This window comes from Oncorhynchus mykiss, chromosome 16 (assembly GCF_013265735.2).
Source record: "Oncorhynchus mykiss isolate Arlee chromosome 16, USDA_OmykA_1.1, whole genome shotgun sequence".
NCBI lineage: Eukaryota > Metazoa > Chordata > Actinopteri > Salmoniformes > Salmonidae > Oncorhynchus > Oncorhynchus mykiss.
Window position 1 is genome coordinate 12,979,392 of NC_048580.1, and position 13,300 is coordinate 12,992,691.

The 13,300-nt window shown below is 49.3% G+C and overlaps 1 protein-coding gene across 5 annotated transcripts in view; it reads left to right on the forward strand.

Annotated features, from left to right (window-relative positions):
- Positions 1–13,300, forward strand: part of LOC110492834 (protocadherin-15-like) — a 303,676-nt gene that overhangs the window by 268,459 nt on the left and 21,917 nt on the right. For all 5 annotated transcript variants that reach the window (XM_036946202.1, XM_036946206.1, XM_036946204.1 and 2 more), the window contains 3 exons: positions 1,655–1,782; positions 8,221–8,439; positions 9,247–9,335. In XM_036946202.1, coding sequence (XP_036802097.1) covers positions 1,655–1,782; positions 8,221–8,439; positions 9,247–9,335 — 436 coding nt within the window. The remainder of the gene's footprint in view (positions 1–1,654; positions 1,783–8,220; positions 8,440–9,246; positions 9,336–13,300) is intronic.

The window sequence follows — 13,300 nt, forward strand, 5'->3', positions numbered from 1 at the left end:
TCTGCCCAGATTAGAATTAGATTCAGCATGTTTTTCTCTATTCAACTAGATTGACTAATATACTGTACCCAGGCCACTCACTGTGTGTCATTCAAGCTGAGAGGGGGCTGAGAGGGGGCTGCAGCAAACATGACGAAGACACCCACTAGCAATAGATTAAGTCCTTGTTCCATTGAAGCAGGCCTGGCAGCTATATTTGAGATGTGGTGGAAGTTTCATCATGGGGGGGGGGGGCTATTGATGTTGTTTGATTCATTCCGCTGGAGGAGGTAGCATGGTAAATGGCTGCAGAGAGTGGATGGGTACTCCCCACTGCGTTTGGCTATGGAGGTGACATCATCACTGTAACAGGAAGACACTTGGTTGAAGTGATTCGAGCCACAGCACTGATTATGCAGGGGGGAGGGGGGCAAGCATGCAAAAAGTTTATTTTAAAAAAAAGTGAGATCTCTACACAAAAAAACTGTCCGACAGCTAGATCCAGGATTCTTAGAGGGTTCAAATTCAATGTCTAATTTAACTGATTAATGCTTAATATATGATAGAACAACAACTTACATTGCCATAAATGCAAGGCCAGAAAAGGACATTTTATGTCACATGATTTTGGACAAACCCATCAAGACACCAACCATGAGAACAGTGGAGGCTGCTGAACAGAGCACATGGGATGGCATCAAACACCTGGAAACCATATGATATATTCCATTCCACTGATTCCGCTCCAGTTATTATCCTCACTGGTATCCTAGTTTATAGAAATACCCAGGTGTGTGTTGCAATGCAGCAGTAAGTACTCTCCTGCTGTTGCTCATTTAGTGTTGTCATCCGCTGTAACTTTGGACATTCTGGCAGGGATAAACGAGAAAGGTGCTGACTCTACTGTCGTCCTAGTCGGTCCCCCTGGTCTGTCCCCATGGTCTGTACTCCTGGTCTGTCCCCCTGGCCTGTCCCCATGGTCTGTACTCCTGGCCTGTCGCCCTGGCCTGTCGCCCTGGTCTGTCCCCTGGCCTGTCCCCATGGTCTGTACTCCTAGTCTGTCCCCCTGGTCTGTCCCCATGGTCTGTACTCCTAGTCTCTCCCCATGGTCTGTACTCCTAGTCTGTCCCCATGGTCTGTACTCCTAGTCTGTCCCCATGGTCTGTACTCTTAGTCTGTCCCCATGGTCTGTACTCCTAGTCTGTCCCCCTGGTCTGTCCCCATGGTCTGTACTCCTAGTCTGTCCCCCTTGTCTGTCCCCATGGTCTGTACTCCTGGCCTGTCGCTCTGGTCTGTCTTCTTGGTCTGTCCCCCTGGTCTGTCCCCATGGTCTGTACTCCTAGTCTGTCCCAATGGTCTGTACTCCTGGCCTGTCGCTCTGGTCTGTCTTCCTGGTCTGTCCCAGAGCATTTTGTCAGATGATGTAAGACATGTTATTTGGTGGGTCCCTCTGTGTATTTGTAGCCCTTCAGGAGTGACATTTTACTATGAGAAATGACAAACCGCAATGCAGTGCTGTAGTATTTTAGTCAAACATCTAAATCATTGTATTGACAGGGAAATGGATATGATGCACATTTGACTGTTTCGAGTTCTCATTTTCTATTCAATCCAAATGATATTCAGATTAGCCTTTGGGGTTATTTTTAATTATTTTTTTCTTTCTCCTCTGCAGCCAACACAGCGAGGGTGTTCATTGATGTTCTGGATGAGAATGATCACTCTCCTGTCTTTACCAAACCCTTGTACCTGGGAGGTGTGGCCGAGGACGCCAAGACATTCACTTCCGTACTACAGGTCCAGGTACCCCAAGCTCCTTTCTAACACAAAGTGGACAACTTCTAAATAGTGCAATTGGTGTCGAAAGAGGACAATTCATTATTTTCAAAAAATTTACATTTTCTATCAAACTGCGATCACTCCTCCTCACGATGAAACCAGCCAAAATGTGTCCGGTTGAACGATTATCTGTGTTTGCATTTGAAATGTTGATAATGCATGACCAGCTGGAGGATCAACCATCTCTTTCAGACACCTCTGACAAAACTTAGAATGCCCAGGCCGTAGAGGCTCTCACATAAAATCTCTAACAATACTTAGAATGCCCAGGCCGTAGAGGCTCTCTCATAAAATCTCTGACAATACTTAGAATGCTAAGGCTGTAGAGGCTCTCACATAAAATCTCCACACATCTGTCAATAGCATGCTGCAAAGTCCTGTGTGAAAGGGAATTATCCCCTGTGTGCACCAGGGCGTGTTGTTGTTAGTTTTTCGCACCATTGTTGCTAAAGCCACTGTGACACCTGTTGGGTGGGTGTGTGTGTGTGTGTGTGTGTGTGTGTGTGTGTGTGTGTCATTTGCATCGTTGTTTCAGAATGATGAGCCGTAGCAAGACTACTTTTTATTCAGATATGCACGCTGTTTTCTCTGGTGTTTGTCTGATGTTTGTGTCTCCCTGCCGGTCTTTCTCCCTGTTTGTCTATATGCCTGTCTCCCTGCCTGTTTCCCTGCTGGTCTTTCTCCCTGTTTGTCTATATGCCTGTCTCCCTGCCTGTTTCCCTGCCGGTCTTTCTCCCTGTTTGTCTATATGCCTGTCTCCCTGCCTGTTTCCCTGCTGGTCTTTCTCCCTGTTTGTCTATATGCCTGTCTCCCTGCCTGTTTCCCCGCTGGTCTTTCTCCCTGTTTGTCTATATGCCTGTTTCCCTGCTGGTCTTTCTTCCTGTTTGTCTATATGCCTGTCTCCCTGCCTGTTTCCCTGCTGGTCTTTCTCCCTGCCTGTCTTTCTCCCTGCTGGTCTGTCTCCCTGCTGGTCTGTCTCCCTGCTGGTCTGTCTCATGGTCTGTCTACCTGCCTGTATCCTTGTATGTCTGTCTCCCTGCCGGCCTGTCTACCTGTCTGTCTACCTGTCTGTCTACCTGCCTGTCTTCCTGTCTCCCTGTCTGTGTCCTTGTCTGTCTCCCTGCCTGCCTGCCTTCATATTTCCATCTGTCTGCGTCTGAGTATGCACCTACCATGTCTGTGTGCAGGTGAAGTGGGCATAATTTGACATTTGAGTAATTTAGCAGACGCTCTTATCCAGAGCCACTTACAGTTAGTGCATTCATCTTAACATAGCTAGGTGGGACAACCACATATCATAGGTATAGTAAGTACACTTTTCCTCAATAAAGTAGCTATCGCGGGGGGTTGTCAAGTGCAAGTGTTGGTTCAGGAGTGAGGAGTGGGGTTGTTTCTCCCTTCGACTGTTGTCGCTCCATTCAACGGTTTTTGCTCCATTTGACTGTTGTTGCTCCATTTGACTGTTGTTACTCCATTTGACTGTTGTTGCTCCCTTTGACTGTTGTTGCTCCCTTCGACTGTTGTTGCGCCATTCAACTGTTGTTGCGCTATTCGACTGTTGTTGCGCCATTCGACTGTTGTTTCTCCACTCGACTGTTGTTGCTCCCTTTGACTGTTGTTGCTCCCTTTGACTGTTGTTTCTCCCTTCAACTGTTGTCGCTCCATTTGACTGTTGTTGCTCCCTTCGACTGTTGTTGCTCCCTTCGACTGTTGTTGCGCTATTCGACTGTTGTTGCGCCATTCGACTGTTGTTGCGCCATTCAACTGTTGTTGCGCTATTCGACTGTTGTTGCTCCCTTTGACTGTTGTTGCGCCATTCAACTGTTGTTGCGCTATTCGACTGTTGTTGCGCCATTCGACTGTTGTTTCTCCACTCGACTGTTGTTGCTCCCTTTGACTGTTGTTGCTCCATTTGACTTTTGTTTCTCCCTTCGACTGTTGTCGCTCCATTTGACTGTTTTTGCTCCATTTGACTGTTGTTGCTCCCTTCGACTGTTGTTGCGCTATTCGACTGCTGTTGCGCTATTCGACTGTTGTTGCGCTATTCGACTGTTGTTGCGCTATTCGACTGTTGTTGCGCTATTCGACTGTTGTTTCGCTATTCAACTGTTGCGCCATTAGACTGTTGTTTCTCCACTCGACTGTTGTTGCTCCCTTTGACTGTTGTTGCTCCCTTTGACTGTTGTTGCTCCATTCGACTGTTGTTTCTCCCTTTGACTGTTGTTTCTCCCTTCGACTGTTGTCGCTCCATTTGACTGTTTTTGCTCCATTTGACTGTTGTTACTCCCTTCGACTGTTGTTGCGCTATTCGACTGTTGTTGCGCCATTCGACTGTTGTTTCTCCACTCGACTGTTGTCGCTCCCTACTCGACTGTTGTCGCTCCCTACGACTGTTGTCGCTCCCTTTGACTGTTGTTGCTCCACTCGGCTGTTGTTGCTCCACTCGGCTGTTGTTGCTCCACTCGACTGTTGTTGCTCCACTCGACTGTTGTTGCTCCCTTCGACTGTTGTTGCTCCCTTTGACTGTTGTTGCTCCACTCGGCTGTTGTTGCTCCACTCGGCTGTTGTTGCTCCACTCGGCTGTTGTTGCTCCACTCGACTGTTGTTGCTCCACTCGACTGTTGTTGCTCCACTCGACTGTTGTTGCTCCCTTCGAATGTTGTTGCTCCACTCGACTGTTGTTGCTCCACTCGACTGTTGTTGCTCCCTTCGACTGTTGTTGCTCCCTTCGACTGTTGTTGCTCCCTTTGACTGTTGTGGCTCCACTCGGCTGTTGTTGCTCCACTCGGCTGTTGTTGCTCCACTCGGCTGTTGTTGCTCCACTCGACTGTTGTTGCTCCACTCGACTGTTGTTGCTCCACTCGACTGTTGTTGCTCCCTTCGAATGTTGTTGCTCCACTCGACTGTTGTTGCTCCCTTCGAATGTTGTTGCTCCACTCGACTGTTGTTGCTCCACTCGACTGTTGTTGCTCCCTTCGACTGTTGTTGCTCCCTTCGACTGTTGTTGCTCCCTTTGACTGTTGTGGCTCCACTCGGCTGTTGTTGCTCCACTCGGCTGTTGTTGCTCCACTCGGCTGTTGTTGCTCCACTCGACTGTTGTTGCTCCACTCGACTGTTGTTGCTCCCTTCGAATGTTGTTGCTCCACTCGACTGTTGTTGCTCCCTTCGACTGTTGTTGCTCCCTTCGACTGTTGTTGCTCCATTCGACTGTTGTGGCTCCATTCGACTGTTGTGGCTCCAATCGACTGTTGTTGCTCCAATCGACTGTTGTGGCTCCAATCGACTGTTGTTGCTCCCTTCGACTGTTGTTGCGCTATTCAACTGTTGCGCCATTCGACTGTTGTTTCTCCCTTTGACTGTTGTTGCTCCATTCGACTGTTGTTTCTCCCTTCGACTGTTGTTTCTCCCTTCGACTGTTGTCGCTCCATTTGACTGTTTTTGCTCCATTTGACTGTTGTTACTCCCTTCGACTGTTGTTGCGCTATTCGACTGTTGTGCCATTCGACTGTTGTTGCGCTATTCGACTGTTGTTGCGCCATTCGACTGTTGTTTCTACACTCGACTGTTGTCGCTCCCTACTAGACTGTTGTCGCTCCCTACGACTGTTGTCACTCCCTTTGACTGTTGTTGCTCCACTCGACTGTTGTTGCTCCCTTCGACTGTTGTTGCTCCACTCGGCTGTTGTTGCTCCACTCGACTGTTGTTGCTCCACTCGACTGTTGTTGCTCCCTTCGACTGTTGTTGCTCCCTTTGACTGTTGTTGCTCCACTCGGCTGTTGTTGCTCCACTCGACTGTTGTTGCTCCACTCGACTGTTGTTGCTCCACTCGACTGTTGTTGCTCCCTTCGAATGTTGTTGCTCCCTTCGAATGTTGTTGCTCCACTCGACTGTTGTTGCTCCACTCGACTGTTGTTGCTCCACTCGACTGTTGTTGCTCCCTTCGAATGTTGTTGCTCCACTCGACTGTTGTTGCTCCACTCGACTGTTGTTGCTCCCTTTGACTGTTGTTGCTCCACTCGGCTGTTGTTGCTCCACTCGGCTGTTGTTGCTCCATTCGACTGTTGTGGCTCCAATCGACTGTTGTGGCTCCACTCGACTGTTGTTGTTCCACTCGACTGTTGTTGCTCCCTTTGACTGTTGTTGCTCCCTTTGACTGTTGTTGCTCCACTCGGCTGTTGTTGCTCCACTCGGCTGTTGTTGCTCCACTCGACTGTTGTTTCTCCACTCGACTGTTGTCGCTCCCTACGACTGTTGTCGCTCCCTTTGACTGTTGTTGCTCCACTCGACTGTTGTTGCTCCCTTCGACTGTTGTTGCTCCACTCGGCTGTTGTTGCTCCACTCGACTGTTGTTGCTCCACTCGACTGTTGTTGCTCCCTTCGACTGTTGTTGCTCCCTTTGACTGTTGTTGCTCCACTCGGCTGTTGTTGCTCCACTCGGCTGTTGTTGCTCCACTCGGCTGTTGTTGCTCCACTCGACTGTTGTTGCTCCACTCGACTGTTGTTGCTCCACTCGACTGTTGTTGCTCCCTTCGACTGTTGTTGCTCCATTCGACTGTTGTGGCTCCAATCGACTGTTGTGGCTCCAGTCGACTGTTGTTGCTCCACTCGACTGTTGTTGCTCCACTCGACTGTTGTTGCTCCCTTTGACTGTTGTTGCTCCACTCGGCTGTTGTTGCTCCACTCGGCTGTTGTTGCTCCACTCGGCTGTTGTTGCTCCACTCGACTGTTGTTGCTCCACTCGACTGTTGTTGCTCCACTCGACTGTTGTTGCTCCCTTCGAATGTTGTTGCTCCACTCGACTGTTGTTGCTCCACTCGACTGTTGTTGCTCCACTCGACTGTTGTTGCTCCCTTCGAATGTTGTTGCTCCACTCGACTGTTGTTGCTCCATTCGACTGTTGTGGCTCCAATCGACTGTTGTGGCTCCAATCGACTGTTGTTGCTCCACTCGACTGTTGTGGCTCCAATCGACTGTTGTTGCTCCCTTCGACTGTTTTGGCTCCAATCGACTGTTGTTGCTCCACTCGACTGTTGTGGCTCCAATCGACTGTTGTTGCTCCCTTCGACTGTTGTTGCTGGCTAGTGTAGAACGCAGTCAGGCTAGTGTAGAACAAAGTCACAAACGGGTTTGTCAGGAGCCTCAAAAGAGATCCTTTAGACCAGGAAGTAATGAAATTACTGGGTCAAAGAGTTCCTGAACTGACGTACTGTACCCACTGGTTCCAACTCCTAATTCAACCTCCCAGGTGTTTCACACACAGTCAGGGTCAGTATCTTCGTCTTTAGTATTCATACCTATTCCCTGTTGCTTTACTAATAGGACATTCGTAGCAGATTTGAATATGGATCTCTGTAAAAGCTGCTCAGCATCCCCAAGATTAGACTAATCTACTTTTAAATCCTTCTTTAAATAGTTTTGTGAGAAAGAGGGAGTTTAAACCCTGATGGAGTGGTGGCCAAACCTGAAGAAAGGGTAGAATGGAGGGTGGGAGGGAGGGACAGAAGTGATGTTTGCTACTCTGTCACACAGGAGCGTTGCCACTGCAGAAATAAATAATAACTTGTCTTCTGAGTGACACACGTTGTCTGTGATTGATCTCATAATTAGTATATTTGAACACAAAACAAGTCACTCTTGACGGAATGTGTTTGTGTTCCTGTACAGATAGGAAAACAAAGAGGAATCTCTGCAAAGAACAAATCCAATTTCGCAGCAAATCAGCCTCAAATCAGAACCACAGTTTCTAACAAGTCAGGGTTGCTTTCATAACACAGTCAAATGCTGTCCTCTCTCTCTGCTTGCTTGGTGCAGTCTTTGTGCCACAGTTTCACACTGCATTCATACACTGGTATCTTTTTTCCTGGTCTGGTCTCACCATTAACTAACCCAGGGGGTGGATTATTTTACCAGTGAACCTTTATATATACAGTATACTGTATAGTATAGTGTGAGATACAAATGAGTTGCAGAATATTGAAAATATCTCATTAGTGTGAATGACTCCAGCTGGGCAGGGCACAGTGCTGTCTCTGCTCCTTAACACTCAGTCTCAGTCGTAAAAAACAAAAGAGGTCTAATAAATCAACTTCACTGCAGAGCAACAAGGCAACCGGTGAAGTCAGCTGTGTCCCTGTTAAAGAGAGAGTGGCTCGCGGTTCGAAGACTCCACCTACAGCAAGAATGGAGAACTACAACCACTTCAAAACAATAAAACAAATATGTGCCCTTTGTATTTTCAATGGATGAGCTGATTGGGATCTTGATGTTGAATTGTTGTTGTGGTTGTTGACGCTGCTGTGTTTGAACCTCTTGAATGCTTTTGTGTGTGTGTGTGTGTGTGTGTGTGTGTGTGTGTGTGTGTGTGTGTGTGTGTGTGTGTGTGTGTGTGTGTGTGTGTCTCAGGCCCTGGACAAGGACACAGGGAATTACAGCTCCATGCAGTACAGGCTCGTTATCCCCCCCACCACCAACGGCAAGGACGGCTTTGTCATCGAGCCCTACACCGGTGTCATCAAGACTGCCATTATGTACAGGAACATGCGCCGGTCCTACTTCAAGTTCGAAGTGGTCGCCACTGACAATTACGGCCAGGGGGGACTGAGCAACAAGGCAGAGGTGGTGGTGAGTGTTTGTCCTGTTCCCGTAGAATTAAATGGAGATTCCCATTCTAGTAACTGTAGTTCTATGTGCTGTGCGTTTCCCTCCGTGAAAAGCCATTGGTCTGGTCTCTGAGTCTTTTGTTCAATGCTAAGTTCAAGTTCCATCAGTCCTGCCTAGTTTTTCATACTCCATGCCAGCTATGAACAATTATAGCTTATGGACCTTTAAGTATGTCAATATCCACAATACTTCCACTCCCCAGGTTTACACTGGCGGGTACATACCCCTCCTCTCCTCCCAAAATACACATTCAAAGCTTCCCATAGGAATTGCATTTGTAAAAAGACACAGTAGTGATACTCCAGCTAATCAATGATCTGTGTCTGGTGCCATCCTTGTGGTAGATAGTATAGGCTAGCTATCCCTGAGAGAGTAGATGAATGTGTGTTCCTTCCGTGCTGGCTGCTTCCCAGTTTGTTGCAAATTGAACTGTCCCAGGGCATATGGGGACCATTGATTATACATTACAGCCTTGTGCTGCTTATTCCTCCCTTTGCCCTTAATGAAATAAGGGGCTGGCTGGGTCAGAGTCTTGCCTGAACGAGATGAGCCACGCTGGGGCTAAATTAATCTCATTCCAACGGGAAGCTTCATTTCATGGGGACTGTATAAAGGGACCTTCCTGCCAAACTACAGGGAGAGTTCCTGTTGTGGTTTAGCCTGCTGTCCAAAATGAAAGCTCATTTTGTAGAAGTTAGGGAGGGGAGGGGAATAGATACTGGTTTTGTGTCTGCCGCATTGATCATCTGATTAAACCCTGTTTCCCAGGTATCCGTGGTGAATCTGCTGGATATGCAGGTGGTGGTGTCCAACGTTGCTCCTACAGTGGTGGAACAGAACAAGGACAAGCTCCTCGGGTAACGTAGAAGATATCTAATCTATTGTAATTCACTTAAGAAGGATATTGCGTCCGTCTTTTAACATTCGAGTCGCGACTGTGCTCATAGTCTCTTAAACTTCATTTGCAAGTGACTCATTTTAGCAACACTTGCATTTGGCCCTTCCCCAGGCGGGCAGGTGTTTGAGGGGGCTGCATGATTCAGAGTTGATTTGATCGTCGCCTTCTACCGAGATGAAAAGGTGTCCCACTGTGTGACGGCTGCTCAAATTAAAGTGTCAGGCAACGCGAGCCTTCCTTCAGTTTCCATTCGAGGCTCTCCCTACCTGCCTCCTCAGGTCTATCGGAGCTCTGTCATACACTTCAGACAGCCACTCCCCAATGGTTCCCTTCTTGTCTTGAGCTTACTTCTTAGCCATTGGCATTGTTATCATCAGTAGGAGTCTAACTTCTCTCTGAATCTAAATTGCAAAAGAGGAAAAGTGCCAGTGGCTCTATAGCTGTCTCCTGTTTCTCTGAGGTGGGGGCGTGTGTGTGTGTGCGTGTGTGTGTGAATTCCGGCATATGTGTGTGACCTTGCGTGTATTAGCTGTGCTGCTACTATACACCTGTCCGTCACCCAACGTATCCTCCTACTGACAATCAACCAGTATCAGTCCTCCTGATGGACTTCCTCTGACTGGGTGTCATCCTAAGGTCTCTCCACGTTCCCCCCAGAGTTACGGCCCCAGCTGTGGAGCCACCTAGTTCCTCAGTGTTTTCCCACTCCCAAGGGGAGAGACATCCATCTGGTCTCAGTGCTGTCATGCTACCACCTAGTTCCTCAGTGTTTTCCCACTCCCAAGGGGAGAGACATCCATCTGGTCTCAGTGCTGTCATGCTGCCACCTAGTTCCTCAGTGTTTTCCCAAGGGGAGAGACATCCATCTGGTCTCAGTGCTGTCATGCTGCCACCTAGTTCCTCAGTGTTTTCCCACTCCCAAGGGGAGAGACATCCATCTGGTCTCAGTGCTGTCATGCTGCCACCTAGTTCCTCAGTGTTTTCCCAAGGGGAGAGACATCCATCTGGTCTCAGTGCTGTCATGCTGCCACCTAGTTCCTCAGTGTTTTCCCAAGGGGAGAGACATCCATCTGGTCTCAGTGCTGTCATGCTGCCACCTAGTTCCTCAGTGTTTTCCCAAGGGGAGAGACATCCATCTGGTCTCAGTGCTGTCATGCTGCCACCTAGTTCCTCAGTGTTTTCCCAAGGGGAGAGACATCCATCTGGTCTCAGTGCTGTCATGCTGCCACCTAGTTCCTCAGTGTTTTCCCAAGGGGAGAGACATCCATCTGGTCTCAGTGCTGTCATGCTGCCACCTAGTTCCTCAATGTTTTCCCAAGGGGAGAGACATCCATCTGGTCTCAGTGCTGTCATGCTGCCACCTAGTTCCTCAGTGTTTTCCCAAGGGGAGAGACATCCATCTGGTCTCAGTGCTGTCATGCTGCCACCTAGTTCCTCAGTGTTTTCCCACTCCCAAGGGGAGAGACATCCATCTGGTCTCAGTGCTGTCATGCTGCCACCTAGTTCCTCAGTGTTTTCCCAAGGGGAGAGACATCCATCTGGTCTCAGTGCTGTCATGCTGCCACCTAGTTCCTCAGTGTTTTCCCAAGGGGAGAGACATCCATCTGGTCTCAGTGCTGTCATGCTGCCACCTAGTTCCTCAGTGTTTTCCCAAGGGGAGAGACATCCATCTGGTCTCAGTGCTGTCATGCTGCCACCTAGTTCCTCAATGTTTTCCCAAGGGGAGAGACATCCATCTGGTCTCAGTGCTGTCATGCTGCCACCTAGTTCCTCAGTGTTTTCCCAAGGGGAGAGGAATCCATCTGGTCTCAGTGCTGTCATGCTGCCACCTAGTTCCTCAGTGTTTTCCCACTCCCAAGGGGAGAGACATCCATCTGGTCTCAGTGCTGTCATGCTGCCACCTAGTTCCTCAGTGTTTTCCCAAGGGGAGAGACATCCATCTGGTCTCAGTGCTGTCATGCTGCCACCTAGTTCCTCAGTGTTTTCCCAAGGGGAGAGACATCCATCTGGTCTCAGTGCTGTCATGCTACCACCTAGTTCCTCAGTGTTTTCCCACTCCCAAGGGGAGAGACATCCATCTGGTCTCAGTGCTGTCATGCTACCACCTAGTTCCTCAGTGTTTTCCCACTCCCAAGGGGAGAGACATCCATCTGGTCTCAGTGCTGTCATGCTGCCACCTAGTTCCTCAGTGTTTTCCCACTCCCAAGGGGAGAGACATCCATCTGGTCTCAGTGCTGTCATGCTGCCACCTAGTTCCTCAGTGTTTTCCCAAGGGGAGAGACATCCATCTGGTCTCAGTGCTGTCATGCTGCCACCTAGTTCCTCAGTGTTTTCCCAAGGGGAGAGACATCCATCTGGTCTCAGTGCTGTCATGCTGCCACCTAGTTCCTCAGTGTTTTCCCAAGGGGAGAGGAATCCATCTGGTCTCAGTGCTGTCATGCTGCCACCTAGTTCCTCAGTGTTTTCCCAAGGGGAGAGGAATCCATCTGGTCTCAGTGCTGTCATGCTGCCACCTAGTTCCTCAGTGTTTTCCCAAGGGGAGAGACATCCATCTGGTCTCAGTGCTGTCATGCTGCCACCTAGTTCCTCAGTGTTTTCCCAAGGGGAGAGACATCCATCTGGTCTCAGTGCTGTCATGCTGCCACCTAGTTCCTCAGTGTTTTCCAAAGGGGAGAGACATCCATCTGGTCTCAGTGCTGTCATGCTGCCACCTAGTTCCTCAGTGTTTTCCCAAGGGGAGAGGAATCCATCTGGTCTCAGTGCTGTCATGCTGCCACCTAGTTCCTCAGTGTTTTCCCACTCCCAAGGGGAGAGACATCCATCTGGTCTCAGTGCTGTCATGCTGCCACCTAGTTCCTCAGTGTTTTCCCAAGGGGAGAGACATCCATCTGGTCTCAGTGCTGTCATGCTGCCACCTAGTTCCTCAGTGTTTTCCCACTCCCAAGGGGAGAGACATCCATCTGGTCTCAGTGCTGTCATGCTGCCACCTAGTTCCTCAGTGTTTTCCCACTCCCAAGGGGAGAGACATCCATCTGGTCTCAGTGCTGTCATGCTGCCACCTAGTTCCTCAGTGTTTTCCCAAGGGGAGAGGAATCCATCTGGTCTCAGTGCTGTCATGCTGCCACCTAGTTCCTCAGTGTTTTCCAAGGGGAGAGACATCCATCTGGTCTCAGTGCTGTCATGCTGCCACCTAGTTCCTCAGTGTTTTCCCAAGGGGAGAGACATCCATCTGGTCTCAGTGCTGTCATGCTGCCACCTAGTTCCTCAGTGTTTTCCCAAGGGGAGAGACATCCATCTGGTCTCAGTGCTGTCATGCTGCCACCTAGTTCCTCAGTGTTTTCCCAAGGGGAGAGATATCCATCTGGTCTCAGTGCTGTCATGCTGCCACCTAGTTCCTCAGTGTTTTCCCAAGGGGAGAGGAATCCATCTGGTCTCAATGCTGTCATGCTGCCACCTAGTTCCTCAGTGTTTTCCCAAGGGGAGAGACATCCATCTGGTCTCAGTGCTGTCATGCTGCCACCTAGTTCCTCAGTGTTTTCCCAAGGGGAGAGGAATCCATCTGGTCTCAGTGCTGTCATGCTGCCACCTAGTTCCTCAGTGTTTTCCCAAGGGGAGAGACATCCATCTGGTCTCAGTGCTGTCATGCTGCCACCTAGTTCCTCAGTGTTTTCCCAAGGGGAGAGACATCCATCTGGTCTCAGTGCTGTCATGCTGCCACCTAGTTCCTCAGTGTTTTCCCACTCCCAAGGGGAGAGACATCCATCTGGTCTCAGTGCTGTCATGCTGCCACCTAGTTCCTCAGTGTTTTCCCAAGGGGAGAGACATCCATCTGGTCTCAGTGCTGTCATGCTGCCACCTAGTTCCTCAGTGTTTTCCCAAGGGGAGAGACATCCATCTGGTCTCAGTGCTGTCATGCTGCCACCT